The sequence below is a fragment of the Gymnoscopelus microlampas genome (genome assembly GCF_963454915.1).
Source record: "Gymnoscopelus microlampas genome assembly, chromosome: 19".
Classification (NCBI taxonomy): domain Eukaryota; kingdom Metazoa; phylum Chordata; class Actinopteri; order Myctophiformes; family Myctophidae; genus Gymnoscopelus; species Gymnoscopelus microlampas.
In genome coordinates this window covers 8,846,862-8,866,680 of record NC_139956.1, presented here as the reverse complement: position 1 = coordinate 8,866,680, position 19,819 = coordinate 8,846,862, and the positions used below count along the sequence as shown (strand labels likewise).

The 19,819-nt window shown below is 37.6% G+C and overlaps 1 protein-coding gene and 1 long non-coding RNA gene across 2 annotated transcripts; one reads left to right on the top strand and one right to left on the bottom strand.

Annotated features, from left to right (window-relative positions):
- Nucleotides 1-1,785: 1,785 nt before the first annotated feature.
- On the top strand, nt 1,786-6,608 carry LOC311035525 (ribonuclease kappa-B-like). The gene is made up of 4 exons (XM_084043798.1): nt 1,786-2,032; nt 3,511-3,593; nt 4,533-4,659; nt 5,521-6,608. The coding sequence occupies exons 1-4, from the start codon at nt 1,961-1,963 to the stop codon at nt 5,536-5,538; spliced, it is 300 nt and encodes a 99-aa protein (XP_083899924.1). The 5' UTR covers nt 1,786-1,960; the 3' UTR covers nt 5,539-6,608.
- A 1,533-nt stretch (nt 6,609-8,141) lies between these two features.
- LOC311035530 lies at nt 8,142-11,052 on the bottom strand. The gene is made up of 5 exons (XR_014599733.1): nt 10,952-11,052; nt 10,500-10,550; nt 10,335-10,388; nt 10,171-10,235; nt 8,142-8,917 (listed from the first exon to the last, which is right to left on the bottom strand). It is a non-coding gene; the product is annotated as an uncharacterized lncRNA (long non-coding RNA).
- Between the last annotated feature and the right edge of the window lie 8,767 nt (nt 11,053-19,819).

Here is a 19,819-nt window from a genome sequence, read left to right as displayed (position 1 = left end):
CTATTGTTATTGCACTGTAGTTAAATACAATTGTGATGGGATATATTTGTTTGTGACTTTGTGATGGTCCAACGGTACAGTATGACAGGAGATGCAGTCGGTCCTAAGGTAGCCTATTTTAATATTTTCAAATATGGCCCCCTTTGAAAACGTTTGGACACCCATGTCCTAGACTTTAATCCCTCCTGGCTCGCAAACTGTGGAATAACCCCCCCCCCCCCCCTTGCAGTCAGAACTGCAGACTCACTCCCAGTGGTGTAAAGTAACTAAGTATTGTGAGCTTGTAGATATGCTATTTTCAAAGCATTTTTATACATTTGGAAACTTGTGAAATGGGACATTCTGCAAAATGAGTAGCCTACTTACTTTCAGTACTTAAGTATACTTTAATGCGAATACCTTTGTACTTTTACTTAAGTACAAAATGTGTGTACTTCTTCCACCACATGCTCACTCCGTTTTCCCCTGCAGTCTATTCTGAAAAGAAAAGTCACCTCTTCAGACTCCACCTCACCCCCTAGCACTTCTTCCTTGTATCCCCTCTTGTCACCCTTTTGACACATAGAGCACATAGATGCTAATTGTACTTGTTCTGTTTTGTTATAACTTATTACTAGCAGTAGTAGTAGTACCATATACATATACCATTTATATCAACAGAGAGCTCTTTACTAGACTGATGTCATATTCAACTGGGATTTGTTATGACTGTTTAATAATAATCCCAAGGCAGTTGACAAAACACATGTGAAAACATGAGCATAGCAATACATTATATAATTAAATATGGCAAACCATCCATCCATCAATTACCTACCTACCTACTACCTATCTAGTACTTTTATGGAACTACCCAAAGTAAATAAAGTATAATTATTTTAGATACAACCGTGACCTTTTCTTTGACTATAGCCCCTTTAATATTAGGCTACTTTAATAGCCTATGACTTTAAAACAAGACATTTAGAAACTAAACAAACAATAATTAATAAATTACTAAATACAAAATAACTGAATAAAAAAATAAGAAATTAGAAATAACTAAACAAACAACATTAATAAATAAATACAAAATAAGAAATAAGAAATAACTAAACACACAACCAAACAAACAAACAAACAAACAAACAAACACAACACGTTGCTTCCTTGAACACACCGTGATCTGTGGAGTTTGCAACCTGACATGACCCTTATGGCGTTCCGTAGTCACTCGTCCAAAAAGATCTGATATTTTTGTTACAGCGACACCTCTGGTCCAACATCCCAACTGCACTTTCAATAGTTGCCATGTCCGCTTATTATAAGTGACTCTGGGCTTGTTTTTCTGCTTGTAAATTGCTTGGTAGTTACTAGGGGGTTGCGGTTTTTTGGGCTTGTTTCTAAAAGTGTAGTTGATTATTTGGCCTTGTTTCCTAATGTTGTTTAAATCAGTGGTTCTCAAATATTTTTCATATGTCAGGGACCCCCATCTGAAAATGTTTTGTGCCAGGGGTAGCGTCATATCAGATTTGTGTTTCAAAAATCTCCCAAATATTCAAAATTTTAACTGGAAATAGCAGATCTACAAGCTCACAACGCGTTGCATCACGCCCTGTTGTGAGCTTGTAGATCGGCTATTTCCAAATAGCCGACGTATACACAATATATATAGGTTTAAGTTTAACAGTATTTTTAACAGTATTTTAACACTTCTCTTGGGCTTGTTTTCCTAGACCTGGTTGTTTGTTTCTCTCGCAAACCCTGGCAACACTGGCACTTCCCCGTTGCAGTTAATGAGCAGAAGTCAGCTGACTCTTTAAAGTGTGACACAAAGTTTGATCGAGAAAAAACTCAACTCCGACCAGTTTTTCTTACTTAATACTTAATGTAATACTTTATCTAACACTTCAACAACCTGAAAACCACGGGCGATCATTAATCTAGTCGTTTACAACGTCGTCACGGTGTTTAAACAGCCATGGTGTTGGTTTGTGGACCCAAAATAGCTACTTGTGGCATTGTGATCAGTATCTGGGCAGTAGTTATGTTGGTAAGTACTTTACTGTATGTTGTAATAGTTATTACTGTATGGACTTTAGTTAGTAGCTTTGCTTCTGTCTGTTTGTGAAATTTACAAATAAATATATATAGCACTTTACTTAGATCATTATTCTTAAAATCCTTCATACTTTAAGCACTGCAGTGGTTCTCAAACTTTTTCATGTCAAGGACCCCCAAATTGACACTTATTAGCCCGCGGACCCCCATTTCAAAAGATATGCCAGGGACCCCCATAAGAGAAGATTTTTTACGGCTCTAGCAGTGATTCTCAATCATTTTAATTTCAAGGATCCCCCAGTTTGACATGCATTAGGCTACGGACCCCATTCAATGGAATTTCTATCTCTGGGACGCAAATTTATATTGTAAAATCAATGTCCATTTAACTCCGAGAGTGTACAAGCTTCCATTTGTACACTCTCAGAGTTACAGACCCATCCATTTGGTGCCTAATCTATCATTTAGCTGTGCACCCCCTGGAACTCCCTCAAGGACCCCTGGGCGTCCCCGGACCCCACTTTGAGAACCAATGCTTTAGTAGGTCTGTGTATATTAAACCCAGTGGTGATAATTACTGTAGCCTACATTTACTCAAGCACTGTATTTAAGTACAGTTTTTAGAGGGACTTGTACTTTACTTGAGTATTTCCATTTGTACTGTGAATTTTTAGTATTGTGAATTTGTACTTCCATGTACTGTTGTTCTCATGTCTTACTAAATAAAGTACATCAATCAATCAATCAATCAATCAATCCAGTTTTTGATACTTCTACTCCATATCACTCAGAGGTAGCCTTGGATCAAGTCTATCATACAGATGTATTTTGTCGAGTCTGCAAATGTCAAAATCGATAAAATACATATAAATTATGATAGTCCTGATCCAAGGCTAACTCAGAGGCAAATATAAAATAACCTGTATGACTATTAGTTTAAAAAAGTAACTAATTGTATTTACTCAGGTACTGTAGTTAAGTCAAATTAAAAGTTATTTGTACTTAAATACTTAAATTCCATATGCTACATTATATGTATTTATTCCACTACATCTCAGAGGTAAATATTGTACTTTTTAATCCACTATTACCATTATTTTACAGCTTTAGTTACCAGCTAATTTGCAGATTTAGACTATTATTATGAAATCTACATTAAGTGATACAGTATGATGTGTTATTATTAAAGTGATACAGTGACACATTAATGCGTTACTAATTACAATACAATTGTGGTATTGCTACTTTTAAATAAAACTGATTAGGCTACATTATATATTGTTGCTGTTGGGTGGAAACCTTGTCCAAAAGCATTACCTTTCAGGAAAAAAAACCTGTGATCCAATGTAGTTATCATTTAGTCGCAAGCTCTTAATACATTTATAAAAACATGTGAATAGTTACGAACTTGTAGATCAGTTTTTTTCGCTGTTTTATTAAAATATATTATTTCCATCTCTCCACCTGCAGGCCATGCTTGGAATCTTCTTTAAGACTCATTCTGCGGTGCTGATCGAAGACGTTCCTCTGACAGAAGCAGACATCAGTGGAGAGTGAGTTGCAATGCTCATTTGAGCCTGTCCAGAGACCTGTTGAAATTGAAAGGGATGGTTCACCCCAAAAATGACTAACCCATAAAGCCTTGAAGACAAGGAGAATTATTGTTTTTCTCGCATAATCCAAAAACTAGGAGAATTCTTGATGAATTAAAGTTAATAGGCTTAGCGTCCAACATTAACAGCAGCAAAACTATATATCAAAAATCTGTTTATATGCTCCAAAACAATGCTCAGAGTTTAATCCAAAGTGTCTTGTATTTAGTCGTATGTCAGTGCTTCCAAAACATCGCTTTAAGCACACAAAAAAAACCTACTTTTTCATTCACTTTCAGACTAAATCGTATCAAAAACATAAGTACATTACTCAAATAAATGTACTTGGTATACTGTTCCTTCCTATACTGTTGTTATACACTCTCTGGGTTAGATTAAGACTGAGGATTTTACAGAGGGGTCGGGTTTGTGTCCTGTTATTTCAGGGTGTTGGAGAAATGTAATAATGTAAGTTCCCTGCTAAAGAAAAACCCACATTGTCACAGTGTGTGTCTGTGTGAGTCACAGTTCAAGAATAGCTTCAGTGATGCCACGTGTATGGCGGACACACACACACACACACACACACACACACACACACACACACACACACACACACACACACACACACACACACACACACACACACACACACACACACACACACACACACACACACACACACACACACACACACACACACACACACACACACACACACGTTTTATTATTATACTCTAATATTGATATCCTAATATGAGGCAGGACTGGTCTGGTATTTTGTTTATTGTAATATTATGATATGTGTTTTGTTTTCCTGGTTTTAATCACTTAAGCCCTATTTTAATAATGATGTAGTTGCAGCCCTACTCATTGACATATCCCCACCCCCGTCCACAGTAAAAACCCTCCCACCACGGTGTATGGTCTATTTGACCAGGTGAGCTACAACTGTTTCATAGCAGCGGGGGTCTACGTAGTGGTGGGAGCCTTCTCCTTCTGCCAGATCAAACTCAACAAGCGCAAGGTGAGCACTAGCATATAATTATTCATATTGTTAATTTATATTCATTTATATTTTATGTATTTATAATGCACATTTCACACACTAGAATAGGGCAGCCACTATTATTTTCACTATTATTTTCTTGGTTATTATTCTATTTATAATTGACGCAGAAAAAGTTTAATCGTTTTTTAAAAATAATTGACTACAACGATTAGTCTTTCAAACACTTCTGGGATCATTTTAACGTCTACTCTGGCTTTTGTGTGCACCGCAGACAGTTTTGATTCAATATTTAGATATTTGATATGCATTTGACCCTCCTACTGTATAAACCTATTCAACTTCAAGTTCAAACTCCATGTTAGACTCATTGAAAAGTGAAAACATATGTCCCTCTTTCTGGTGATTGTCCTTCTAATGCATGATCGGGACTTGTGACTTAACACGGGTATGGGTTTGTGATAAATAAATTCTACGTGGGGATAATAATCAATATTTATCTACCTACCGCCCCTGTTGGGGCGGCAGTGGCTCAGGGGTAGAGTGGCCGGGTAGAGTGAACTGGAAACCGCAAGGTTCCCAGTTCGATCCCGGGCTGGGGCGCTCCCCTTGAGTTAGTGTCGAAGTGTCCTTGAGCAAGACTCTGAACCCCTAATTGCTCCCGATGAGCAGGTTGGTGCCTTGCATGGTTTCCTCCGCCATCGGTGTATGAATGTGTGTGTGAATGGGTTAATGGCACAATCAATGTAAAGCGCTTCGGATAGAAGCGCTATATAAATGCACCATTTACCATTTACCTAGAAAATAATTAAGTAAATGCTGAATTATTCCTGTGATTTTTTACAAATCATTCTCCATATTTTGTCTTAATGTCTACAGGAGTATTTGGTGCACTAGTGATGAAGACCACCACTCAACACCTCACAGCGAAGACGAAGGCTGTGTCTTAAAGATACAGACACACATTCCTTCAGTCTTTTCAACGTTTCCATTAGAACATTATGCCCGATTTATACTTCATTGTATGACGGTGTTGCGTGCCTAACATAGCAGATCTACAAGCCCACAGCGTGTCGCAGATGCGGCACGTTTTGGTCTTGTAGATCGGCTATGTTCAACGCACCGTCGTATAAAGAAGTATAAATTGGGCTTCACGTTGTCACAGCATTGTGTGATAAGCGATGGTTGCTCTGAAGAGCAAAATGCCAATACTGGTCCTCCACTGATTTCACACAGGGGCTATTATGATGTCTGAATGTTTGCGTATTTAACTAGGAAATCATTTTCTTAAAGGATAAGTTTATCCAAAAAATTACTTATCTTCTGTCAATTACACACTCCATGAAGCCTTGAATTCATGGAAACTACCGGAGACTCCCCCGGTCATCAAATTATTGGCATCTCCAAAACATCTCCATGAATTCAAGGCTTCATGGTGTGTGTAGTATATAGAAAATAAGTAATGTGTTGGGTGAACTACTCCTTAAAAGCACTAATGCCTTTACTCTTAACTCTAGTGCCAAACTAATTTCACTCCAACTTGTATTGTCTGAACTAAACAAATTATCGTTCTGTTGTTATCTGTGTTGTGTAAAAAAGAGTAAATATGGTTGCTGTTGGGTGGAAAACCTTGTATGTCCAACACCCTTACTTGTCAGGAAATCTTCAATGTAGTTATGAGATTTATATAGATTATAAATATGTAGATTGTTTTTAATTGGTTAAATATTTGTAAAACCTACAGACAGACACATGTAAAAGGTGACCAATAGCATTGATTTATATTTAAAAAAAAGAATAATACAAAATTTATATTATGGAGATGCAAGGTTTCGAGCCAACAGCAACAATGGTCTGCCAATGAACCACAGACTGCTATGCCAACTGTCTCCAGCAGAGGGCAGCGTGTCAATGCTTTAACAGTTTAGTGTTGCTTTGCTTCAATAAAAACAGCACTGCTTCCTGTACATGTGTTTGTATCTGACATTGGTTAAAATAATGTTTTATTAATTAAAGGTCCAGTAAGTGTTCTTAAAATAAGTGTTGAGTAGCTCTATATTGTGATAGTAGTCATTACTGTATAGACTATGTCGATTACACTCTAGTACAGTGGTTCCCAAACATTTCAGGCCGCGACCCCCCAAAAGAATCTTTTGAACTGGGAGAACCCCCCACCCTGACAAGCACTATTGTAGGCATTACATTTAGTTTGACTCGGTTATTATTATTAAATATTGTGAAAACGCAGAACTACAAGTTCACAACGCCTGGCAGTAGATCGGCTATTTTCACAACATTTGCCTCTTTCTTACGTAATATTTGGTATCAAAAAAGGTCTTAAAAGTCATTAAATTGCAACTTTAGAAATGTGCAAATACCCTGTATATACTTAATGTTGGTTTGTTTTCTGTTGAGTGAGAAAACAATGTTGCACATTAAGCTAATCATCTGGGAGGGGACACCCCTGGGGTCTGCTATTTTCAAATAGCCTAAGTATATACCGTATAGGGCTGAAGTAGTTAATTTATGTTTTGTAATAGTAATGAAAATACAATACAAACTACAAAGTAACTAGTTGCTAAAGTTTTCAAAGTGTTATAGTGGAGTAAATAATATAGTAAATAATTCACCCACAAAAGAACAATGTTATGTTTATATCTTTAAAAAAATATGTTTTCTTTATTTTCCACGTTTATGATACAAAAAAAACAATATCATATGATATAAAACAAAGAGACAATGGTAATGCTGTAGTTGTGTGGAACAGCTACAACAGGTCAGGTGACCAGAGCTTCCCTCCTTGGGGACCAGCCTCCTTGCAGAGAGTGAACAATACATTTCTTTAAACTATTTGAAAGCATATTTTACAATGAAACAAAAAACATTTTAATTTTCAGGACAAAAGATGAAAAACTGAAATAAAAACATAAAACAAACACATTGCGGATGGCCGTGTCACTCAAATAATTACATATATACAATAATAAAAGCAATCACATATATACAATAATAAAAGCAATCACATCTCAAGCAAACTAACCGGTGTTAAACCCAGGGTCCCCACACATTTTTAGCAATGAATTTCCAAAACTTTTCCAAAACTTTTCCAGAATATTTAGCCCAATTTCCAGGCCTATATAACAATCATTCGGCGCAATAATGTGTCTCTTACTCCTATGTAGAATGCCCAAAGATAGGCAGTGTAGCAAAAATAAAGTTTGAGACATACATTAGGCTGCCGTCACACAGCCCGTTCGGCGAAAAACTACTTATGTTACATTATTTCGTGTAATATTATTCATGTTTATGAAAATGTTTTGTTTTAACAAAATCAATAGCCAAAAACAATGCATAGCCAAATATTTTTCCAGGACCCTTGATAAATTCCAGGACCTTTGATGATGTTTGATCAATTTCAAACCTTTTCCAGTACTGGATTTTTTAAAATTTTATTTCAAAATATTTCCAGGAATTTCATGACCGTGGGGACCCTGTAAACCCATTGTGTCTTGATTATTATTACCTCATCAGAACACAGATATCAAATAGGCTATATTCACATGCATACATGGTCATATACTATACATGCAACATAACTATTCAGGGTGTTATACACCAACATACTGTATATACAGTCATTACAATCATGGTCTTGTGGACCAACAACCTGCATTATGTATGATCATTTAAAAGTATCACATACACATGTATACATACACTGTGTACATGAAGTAAAAATAAAACAAAGCAAAAGATAGGAACTCGGTTAAAACAAAACAGGCACTCCTATTCTCCTCTGGCTATCATTATTAATGTGCATCTTAATTTATTACAATTTCCACAACGTTTTGTTCAAAACTGACATGATTAGACAATGTGCTCGGTGATCTTGAAGAACCAATGCTGCTTGGTTACCAAATAAAAAATCATCTTTAGCCATTTGTCTATATTGAAAGTTTGATTTCCTGTTTCACTGAGAGAATTGTTCATCCAATCAATTGTTGTAAATATTTTGAGGTTATTATCTTACTTAGTTCTAACAGTGGGCTGTTAGACATAATGGGACATTTATGTCCAATATCTTTCTCAAAAAGCTTTCATATTCACCCAAAATCCTTTACTTCTGGGCAGTGCTGCAGTTGATGTATAAAAGTGCCAGTTATCCCACAGCCATGCCAGCACATATAAACATACTCTATACATTTATTTCTCTGTCGGGTTGACATTTTCAACAATCTGTCATGTTGGGTTGTCCTACACGTCTCCATCCAAGCACCTGAAACAAAGTTACAGTATGAATGTACAGGCCAGCTAGACTATCATTGAACACGCAGTACATTGTTGTCTACCATTTTATCTACTGCAGTAACACTTCTAATTAACTGTTTATGTCTTAAAGCAATGGTTCTCAACCTGTGGGCCCAAATTATTCAGTAATGTTTTCCCACACAAACCAACATACAGTACAAGTGTATATGGTGTATCTGTACATTTCTAAAGTGGCGATTTAAGGAGTTTTAAGACCTTTTTAATAGCATGAAACAGAGAGGTCCTCTGTTACTTATCATTTGCACATGTACTGTACATTGTAACCTTTATAGATTGATTGATTAATTGCATAGCATATGGTCACTTTGGTATTTGCACAGCGTAATTTGCACAGAAAGGAATGCAGTCATGATTTTATTGTTGATTACATTTAACTGAACAGTTGAGTTGTGTCCTGTCCAGCTGAGCTGGTCACTCAGCTATCTAGTCCACCGGTGGAGACAGCATGTTTGGTGATAATGTGGCAAGTGCAATATGTGTTTATGAGTGCAATAGAGACTAAGTGAAATGTGTGAGAGGTGTAATATGGGTAATGCTAAGCAATGATTGAAAGCTTAGCATGTACGAAGTTGGGCTGTTCTGTTTGGCAGTGCAATTGGGCTGGACTAAGTCAGAGGGGCAGTGGGGGGGTATGTATTTGGAATTGCTAGGGATATTGTGTAATATGGTAGTATGAGAATCATTATTGGTGTAGTTCATGGAGTTTTAAGATATTTTATGAGAGTTCATGTTATAAGTATTTATGTATTTGTTGATCTACCCTTAACATGGTGGAGTTCAAGTCCAGACTAATTGCTCTAGCTGAGTATAAAATACTGCCAGTAACAAGGCTATTCAGCTAGTGGTAGGATGAGAGCCAGGCACCACCATGTCACCTGTGTTAGAGCTCCTGTGTTGTCTTTTGTATTTTTCACGGTGAATAAATACACCTTTTGGGTGCACTTTACACATATAGCACTAAAACAAACATTGCCCAAATTGTCAAATATCAGAGGCAAACATTTAGAAAATACAAGCTCACAACGCCTTGCAACGCCAGTTCAAATATGATTATGTTGGCGGATCCTCAGTTCAAATATGAATACTTTGGGGGGTCCCCAGTTCAAATATGATTATGTTGGGAGGTCGTGACCTGAAAACTTTGAGGATCACTGTCTTAAAGAACAGGATAAACATAATTATGTTGATGCACAGCATTACCTCCACATGCATGATCAGAGATCAAAGGGTTTCGTCTTACGTAGACTCATTCCTTCCTTGTGATTCTGTGAGTGAAATATGAGTTGAAAGGCAGTTAGAAGCTTTGCAGAATGTGCATGAGTAATATTTTAATATTTTACTAATGAATATGTTGGTGCATTCACCTCTCAGTTGGTTGCCAGAGTTTTGTCGTTCACCCAGTTCAATTCCCATTCGATCTTAATAAAATCACATAGATAACTCTGCTTAATGGACATTTAGTCAGTTGCCTCAAAATATGAATAACTCTGGGCAACAGTATATGACATGAGAAGACTTAAACAGTATACCATTTTCATAGTCATTAGATTGCGTGATTACTTCATAGATACTTGTGTTGCCTAAAAGGAAAAAGAAAAAATAAGATTGATGGAAAACGGTTTATTTTCTTTCTTCTGCTGCTTTAATTGTGTTAATCATTTTGCTAATTAATTTAGCAGGAAAAACAAATGCATCTAAACTGATGGGCTTAATGCACTTATGTTAAGCTACAGTATAACATTAAAAATGGATAGTTGTCCTTGTCAGAAGTGTCCTTAACCACTGTGATTTGGTTCAGGTTTTATAGAGAATATTATGCTAATTCAGTCAGACCTAGTGCATGGCTAGGGTCAGACGTCTAATCTCTACCTAATCTGAGTTTAAAACTGTCTGTCTGTCTGTCTGTCTGTCTGTTTGTACAGTATGTATGTATGTATGTCTGTCTGTCTGTCTTTGATCAATCAGTCAATCAAATACTGACGGTGCAGCAGTGGGCAGTACACATGATCAGGAGCCCCACTTTGATTGGCCTCCTCCTCAGCAGCTGAGTCCTGATTGATTCCATGAGACTGAACAGGTCTGTAATTAAAAGATACATATTTATCATGAATGTTAGAGTAGAAAACAAGATGGAATCTACTGCTGTCAGAGATCAATACTGTACTCACCTGACACCCCATACATCTGTAAATTAAAAACAATAAGTTACCATAAATATTTGAACCTTTAAATTGTTATGCCATGGTACTCAGTGTGATTTATGAAGGAGTTGCTCAGTGATTATAATCTGACTACAGACATAAGATAAGATAAGATAATAACCTTCATTCATTCCAGATGGGGAATTGGTTGACACAACAGCAGCAGCCGTTCCAGGTATACCAACTAGATAAAATAGCATATGGCAAAAAAGATAAACGACAATTATAAAATACAAGTGAAAGCCTGTGAACAAGGTGGTGACACTGCCATGCAGTGAACAAAACTGTCTGGTGACAGAGCAGTTGACAGTGGGTGAACCCCCCCTACCACTGAGAACAAGTGATACTTCTGAACCTGAACAAATTATACTCCTAACCTTAAGATTCTACAATAAAACCAAATGTAATTTGATTGAGTATACTACACCATCTTCATAGTCATCATCAGCGTGCTGGATTACTTCATTGGCGCTTGTGTCGCCTGAAGGTAAACAAATAAGCATGAATTATTATAAGTATGATGCTAATTAGGAAAAACCCAGAAAAAAACAATGTACTTCCAAAAAGGATAGTCATTGTTTGACGAATGACATTTATTTTGTACAAAAGTTATACACTAATTTAGATTCAAAAATAGAATCAGAAACATTAATGTTCCACAATAAAACCAAATCTATTTAAATAATTGGATTTGATCTTTAAACATTATATACTGTACCGTTTTCATAGTCATCAGAGTGTTGGATTACTCCATAGATACTGCTGTCGCCTAAAAGTAAACATAATAAGCATGACCACTTAAAGGGTCCCCCAGGGGTCTGTACATGGCCCGCTCTTTGCCGAAAATAGCAGATCAGAGATTTTTCATCTCCATGAATTCAATGCTCCATGGGGTGTGTAATTGATAGAAAATAAGACATTTTTTCGGTGAACTACTCCTTTAATCAACACGATTGGTTCAAAGACTGACCATGCTGCAGTGAGTAGTACACATCATCAGCTGCACTTTGATTGGTTCTCTGGTCTGTAGCTGAGTCCTGATGATTGGTCTGAACGCCGGGACTGTATTTAAAGCATAAAAAAATGATTGAAATCATGAAATCATAAATTATGTAGAAAACATAATGTAATCTACTGCTGTCATGTTGATCAATAGACAGAAATCTATATTGTACTTACCTGGCACAACATCGATCTGTAAAGAAAAAAAAGCCATACATCTTTGAACCTTAAAATTACTACAGTATGCCATAGTAGTCAGTATGTTTTAAGTAGAGTTGCTTAGTGATTATAATTTAAATGTAATCCATCTAAAGTTGTAGTTCTGACCTTTGGAACTTCTGTATCGACACAGCAGGACCAGAACGATGGTCAGTAGAATCACAACAAGAAGTCCTACAATCAGTGCCACTGTAAGTGGAGAAATGGGTTCCATGGGCCCAGGCACTGAAGGTTGAGTCTCCATGACTATAATGGAAACAGCATTTGAAATACATATGTTTTAACAGATTAAACATTTTAGCATTCAGGCTGTAGTGCCCCAAAACATGTTTCTAGTACTGTTATAAGTTATAACGTGGGAGACATCTCTGTCTGTCATGTATGTTATTCTGTAATCATTTACAAACAAAGCTGTAAAATGTATTCATTCTTTCATATAATTGAGAAACCAATGAGTGACTCTTAACTCTTATTCTGCCTAGATTTGCTTGAAGTTAGTACTAAGCACAATTCTTTGTTTTCCAAATAATTACCATACATACAGAATTATGACAAAGTAAAGCAATACCGCTTACATTTACATAATATTGTTACCTGTCACTGCCATCCAGCTCTGTGGTGACTCTCCTCCAGAATATTTACACTTGTAGAAGCCCTCATCAGACTTAGATACAGCAGGAATGATCATCTCTCCATTGGATTTAGTTTGGACCAGTCTTTCGTTTCTATAAAAGTCCACGTTTGAGAGCGACGGGTCTGTTCTGTGTTTGCAGTGAAGAGTGACAGAACGTCCCTCAGTCACAGGGTGAACAGGACTCACCAGGATGACAGAACCATCTGTAAAACAGTTAAAGAGGTGGTGCCATGGTTTTGCACTTTTTCTGTTTTTCATGTGTCTATGAGGTTGATAAAACTTCATTAAGGCCCCCGCTGGTGGTTTTATGGTGTTTCATGTCTTCTCTGACTATGTGGAGTTTTTTCCTGGAGGCTGAAACCTTGAGAGTCAAACGTGCCAATCCAAAAACAGGGGCATAGTGACATCACAGAGCCCCCAAAAAACATACCCTCCCCCTCATTATCATAACACAACAGGTGTGGGCATGAGGAGGAGGAGGGACTAGGACAGGTGGGTGGTGCTAAGGTGGTGGAGGAGGTGCTAAGGTGAGAACTAGGTATACTTAATGAACTGGAGGCGTGTCCACATAAAAACATTTTTTTAAACAATTTCTGTACACTTTTTTTTTTTGAAAAAAATCCTTACATAATAATAATACCTTATGATCAGGTTTTAGGGTTGAAAAATATCATGGCACTCCATCTTTAAAAACAGTCCACATGGTAGCATTCACACTGAACAAATACAAAAACCTTTAATGATAGTTAATGGCATGCTGTATTTTAGGTAGTGAATTAAGTAACTGGACTCACTGTGTACTGTGATGTTGACAGCATTGCTGTACTCTCCCAATCCAGACTCACACCAGAACACACCACTTTTAGGTTTATAGTCGCTGACATTGCATGTATATCTGGTAACTGACACGCTGCTAGATAGACACTGTGGCCAGGATCCTCGCTTAAAAATGAACCTCTTCATTTTCCATTCAGTAGAGTCTCCCTCACAGCTCAGCGAGACAGACTCATAGGTGAAGAGCTGAGTTCTGTTAGAACTCACTGTGAGAGAAGCTGAAGAATGAAGATCTAAAACACAGGATCAGAGGTCAAACAAAGAGCGCTGTTACAATGACAGAGTGAAATAATGTCAAGAAGTGAGAACAAGATCAGATAATATGAAAGAAATAGAAAATGGGGGAAGTGAGATAGAGTGAGAGAGTGAGTCAGTCAGTCAGTCAGTCAGTCACTGGGTCTGTCCTGAAGGTGGTTAACAAACCAATTATTAATAATGATGAATTATGAGTCACACTCACCACCAGACCACACAAACTGAGGTTCACTGTATCTAGTGTAATAAAGTGGGTCTCCTCTCCCAGCTCTACACACATATCGTCCTGTGCCTTTACTAGGACCATGAATGATGTAGGAACCCTCTACAGTCCCATTGTGGCTACCAGGTAAGAGCTCATAAGTGTAGGGGGTGTGTGATGGTTTAGGAACAGGCTCAGCCTTGTACCAATAGAACCTCCAGCCTTCAGATGATTCTTTAACGTCACAGCTCAGAGTCACTGAGTCTCCAGGACTCAACCACTGGGGAGACAAACTCAGAACAGACTGGGGTTTTGCTGTTGGAAAGCACATTTATCTTTTAAATGTATTCATCATTTATGATTAAAACATGTTATTATATTTCATGCAGTTGTATTAAAGTTCCCTCTCCAATTAACAATAATTTCCCCTTCACATTTTCTAAATATGCCTAAATGAGATATTCTGACTTACATGACACAGTCAATGTAACAGCATCACTCCACCCTGTTGAAGCCTGCGGGTCATTTTTGGGACGAGCCTTACACATGTAGTTTCCACTGTGATACACGTTGATTCTGAATTCAGCCTGATTCGTTTTGTCCAAAGATAAGCTGCTTGTGAACCATTCATAACTCCAGTCCGTGTCACTTCTATCCTGTATCTCACACCTGAGAGTGATCGCCTCTCCGCTGAATATGTGAGACCAACTGGACTGCAGGATCACAACAGACCTGCCGACTGTTTAAGAATGAGGAATTAGCACACAAAATGACTGCATAGTGCATATAGAACTGTCTGTTTGTCTAGAAGTTTGATTCTGAACAGAACAAAACAACACATGACACAATCTTAAACACAATCTTTAGGTAACAATAGCACGTTATTAGGTGTGCAGTTCTTGCACTGTTGCACAAAGTGTTAAGTGGCAATTTCTGGCAACCCCATTCTCTACATGAAAAATCCAGATGACATCGTCCTAACATTAATGAACTGGCCGCTTGTGAACAAGCCAGCTGGTGTGGTGACTGTCTAGTCTCCTACGGCCACATGGGAATCTTTATGAATAGATACCTATAAATGCACCTTGAACTAGAACAATGTAACATTACATAATCTGGATGGATCTAACATAAGAAAATTGCCAATATAGAATAGATTAATAGATAATGGATTATCAACTAAAATACAACTTCCACTCTCCTCATGAGTTTTATGTTGTCATTTCCTATACCTCCTGAGTTCAGTTAATAATTGTTCTATTGTATGTTATACCACAAAGTGGTGCTGTGTGCATGAAAATAGGCAGGAAGTGGCTAAGGTCTTGGCTGTAAATCCGTGCCTGTACTTGCTACTGTTATTAAAATCAGTAATTATCCTACCTGATCCTGACTTATTCTACTTATAAACAATACAAAATACTTCTCAGTCGGTTGCTTAGGCTTCAGCCATGCTGTAAAAATGAAACATTTTAACCCACTGTAAAAAAAAAAATAGTTTTAGTCTTTAATAACATCAAATGACTCACCAGTTCTGTCTATGGTGACTGCATCACTGTATTCTGTGTAGTAAATTGGTTCTCCTCTCCCTGCTCTGCACTCGTAGATTCCAGCTTCAGACACACTGATTGGTCCAGTGTCCAATACTCCAGTGGAGTATTGGACACCATTTTGGTACCAGTAGTATTTCCATCCAGAAGAGCCCTCCACAGAGCAGCTCAGTGTAACACTGCTCCCTACAGGTATGTTTGTTTGGTCAGCTTTCAGTATGGCCTTTGGTTTATCTGTTGATCACATTAGGAAAGAAACAACAACAATAAAAAAATAATAATTGAGAAACTAATGAAAGCTACACTGAGTAGCTTCTGGATACACATACAGCAATGGTTACTTTCAAGACCACCGCCTAATGTGAGACTGTCAAGAACAAGATCAGAAGAGCTTTTCACCTAATTGAATTTGGACTATGACAGACTAATTAAGTTCAGCACGATTATTAGCAAAGATTAGCCCATGCAGTGTTGCGCTTCATTTTGTAGGCGCAATTTAGAAATGTGAATGAATTTGTTCTTTTTTTGCTTCTTTGTAATAAACAAACAAAAACATAATGTTCAGTGATGATAAAGTATGATGATATGACTTACCTGATACCATCAAAGACACTTTATTGCTTTGCTTTCGAACCCGTTCATCCTTTCTAAGAACACCAGTACACTGGTATTCACCACTGAAGTCTGGCGATGCTTGAAATGTATGTTTATTCTCATTCAATTCACCACCATCTTTGCCAAATGTGTAATACCAGTCAGTCTCCCCGCCTTCTCCCATGTCACATATGAGTGTAACAGACTCTCCAGTAAATATCGGGGACAGGCTGGGCTCCAGGGTCAGAACAGCTTGTTGTCTCTCACTCACTACACAAACACATTGAGCACAAACACACAAGTAGAATAAAACCAAATTCTAGAAACAGCCTTGTCTTTCAATAAATCTGCACTAACAAGCAAGTTGAGTCGATGCACAAAACATGACATAACACATAATGGTAAACTGATAGAAATGCATGTTATAATTGAGAGGATGGTGGAAATATGAGTGAATAAAGATAGATAGTATAGATAGAAAATAAATCTTCACCTTGACTCTGTCCACGGGGGAGGAAGATACTCAGCACTGAAACATATTTGATGAAACAATATCAAGCTAAACATAATTATCTGCATTTTATTTATTCCTAATTAACACAACACCAGCATAGACAGCTACCTTTGACTCAAGTTTAATATGAACAAATAAAAACAATAATATGTTTTGTTAATATCAATGGCTAATGATGCTTGACCAACATACTGTAGACAGGAATGCTGAGCAATATTATGTTATTCAGAAAGTGTGTGGACAGTGGCTTTGTAAATGTTGAAAACGTATCAAAACAATTAACATTAGATTCAGGCATGATATTAGTAACATTCTTATATCCAACAAATATGTTATGGCTTGTAGGTAGCTATACTTGTAATTTGTTTGTTTGGTGTGTAAACAAATTAATAAATGAATAAACGGTGATATAACACAGGATAGGAGCAGATACTACATGCTGTCTCTGTACTGTATACAGTCATCATTGTTGTACTTTGGTCTGTTATTATGGTTGTTATATCTAACTGTAAATTAAATATTGTTGAAATGATAAATCAACAGCAAGGTGAAAAAATGTATATTACCATTGCCTTTACTGTAGTCAAACTCAGCAGCTTCACTGAGGCCAATTCTAAAAACACCCTCTAAACCTCTAAAAAGTTTTTTGAAAAAAAATTCACTCAAAAAACTAAAAGAGAACAACTAATATGACACAGATGCTGTCTTGGATTGAAAGGTATAACAACGTATAGGTGTAACAGGTCTAACAAAATTAACAAAACGGGTTAACAAAATGTTGTTGAAGTACAACCATGTATTCCTTCATTGACATAGTTCAAATACTAGATTCAATAGACCTACTGGTATTATTAGTGATATACTCACAGAGGAGTGCGCAGGCCAAGATGTGCCCCATCCTTTCCAATGATGGACACCTCCGACCTCTCTAGTTGCCAGTGAACAAATATCTACTGCTGTGAGGGCAGGTGGAGGTGGAGGAGGATGTGAGAACGGTGAAATGAGCTCATATGTATTTTTGACTAAAGTCAGGTCTGCTCTTCCTTCCTATTGTTTACAAGCGAGGCTGAGATAAAGATGTGATCTCATTCACTGCAGATCTAAATAGATTTTGTCCTATAATGCATGGTTTAGAAGAATAAATATCTTGCATCAAAATTGTTTCTATGTACTCTATGGTCATTCTGATTCGCAAATTAAACTAAGAAATACCTGAAACTCCTTAGATAGACTGACATTTTGACTGAACTGTACTCTGACTTTGACCTTTGACCCTTCTAACCCCCATATATTCGGGGCAGCATAGTGATCATTCCCACAAAGTGTCATGATAATCCGTCCTTCCATTCTTGATTTTGACCGTGACCGCGATTATCACTTTGGCCTTTGAGGCCCAAACGGTAACACTGGGGCAGCCCGCTGACCAGTCATCACTTATTCTGTTCAAAGACAAATTAACACCAGTCCTAATGGAAACTGGGTGAAGAGGTGAAAATACATACTCACCTGCTTCGGCAGAACTCAGGATTTTCCGTGAGATTTAAGTTGATGAGACCGGCGAGGCGGTACACTTGGCCCATCGAGGCAGAACACTTGGCCAGCTTGGTGTGAACAGACTACAGACCTAAATATTAAGTTAGGAACTATAGTCAGACGGAGGCGCGCCATCTGAAGCGGACTTGAGCCATGAGAGGCACAGGCGAGCGAGCCGTTAGGCAAAAGTGTCACCGTGCCGAACGTTGTAAAGTACGCTTCAGCCGACTCAGCGCCGTTCGAGTTAAGTCCCGATAGGTACAGAATCGTAAATCATCGCCCCCCCACCCCATCAAAACATTCGCCGTCTTGGGAGTGAGAATATGTTGTATACCCGGGGCCGAGTAGGTTCTAATACCCAGAAATACCTGGTGCAGAGTAGATTTTGGTACTGACTGATGGTGCGGAGCCCCCTCAGCCAAAAGTACACCCTGCGTATGTCACTGATCACATGACCTCAATCAATTATCCAGTTCTAGGCAACATAGAGGGGGGGGGGGGGTTCTTATTTCCACACAACAGCTCTAAGGCGTATTAAAGACATAGTTCAATGTTGAAAATGAGTGGTCTTTCCCTCAACGTCTGTTACAGTATTGTGTGGGTGTGTGTTTGAGTGGAAACTATGATCTGTTGTGTGTGTGGGACTTGCTGGGGTTGTTGGTGACCCCCGGGTCGGTTGACGTTTCCATCTGATAGCTATTTTGAGTTTGTGTGTTTGTGTGTGTTTATGCAGGTATGTGTATCTTTCAAAGAAAGGTTATTCAAGTTTGCCCTTTTTTAAGGCTTAGTTTCAGTTTACTTTTAATCAGGGGTGAGATTCAACAAAGCCAAAGACTAAAACTAAGGACATTTGTTCTATGATGTTAGTTAGTGTTGTTAGTTTATTTCGTATAGACACACAACAGCTTCAGTTAGATTTTGATTTTGATTTCAGATAACTGAAACATTTTTCCAATACAGTTTTAGTTATTTCAATAGTTTTAGTTAACTATAATAGCCTTGCCTCAGAGTGGGACAATGCAGTGAAAAGACTAACTTGTAAACGTAGTTGAGTGCAGGTATTACTCACCAAAAATAGGGGATTTACAATCTCACAACAATGTGTTGCCATGCATCGTGTGCGTAATAACCACAGACCACAAAGGTCACAACATTGAATGACAGGAAGACAGACATCTCTGTGCAACAAAACTTTTTAACACATTTATATTTCAATCATAAATCCCCTATAAAGTTCACAGAAATATTGCCAAATTGTCTAAACGTTAGTTTTGAATGATTGATTGAATACTTTATTAACAAGATTGTTAACAG

Excerpts from the sequence above, each read along its gene's own strand:
- LOC311035525 (XM_084043798.1), top strand. The coding sequence starts at position 1,961 with ATGGTGTTGGTTTGTGGACCCAAAATAGCTACTTGTGGCATTGTGATC. Across the intron at positions 2,033-3,510 it reads TCTGGGCAGTAGTTATGTTG|GCCATGCTTGGAATCTTCTT; the intron begins GTAAGTACTTTA and ends CTCCACCTGCAG. Across the intron at positions 3,594-4,532 it reads GAAGCAGACATCAGTGGAGA|TAAAAACCCTCCCACCACGG; the intron begins GTGAGTTGCAAT and ends CCCCGTCCACAG.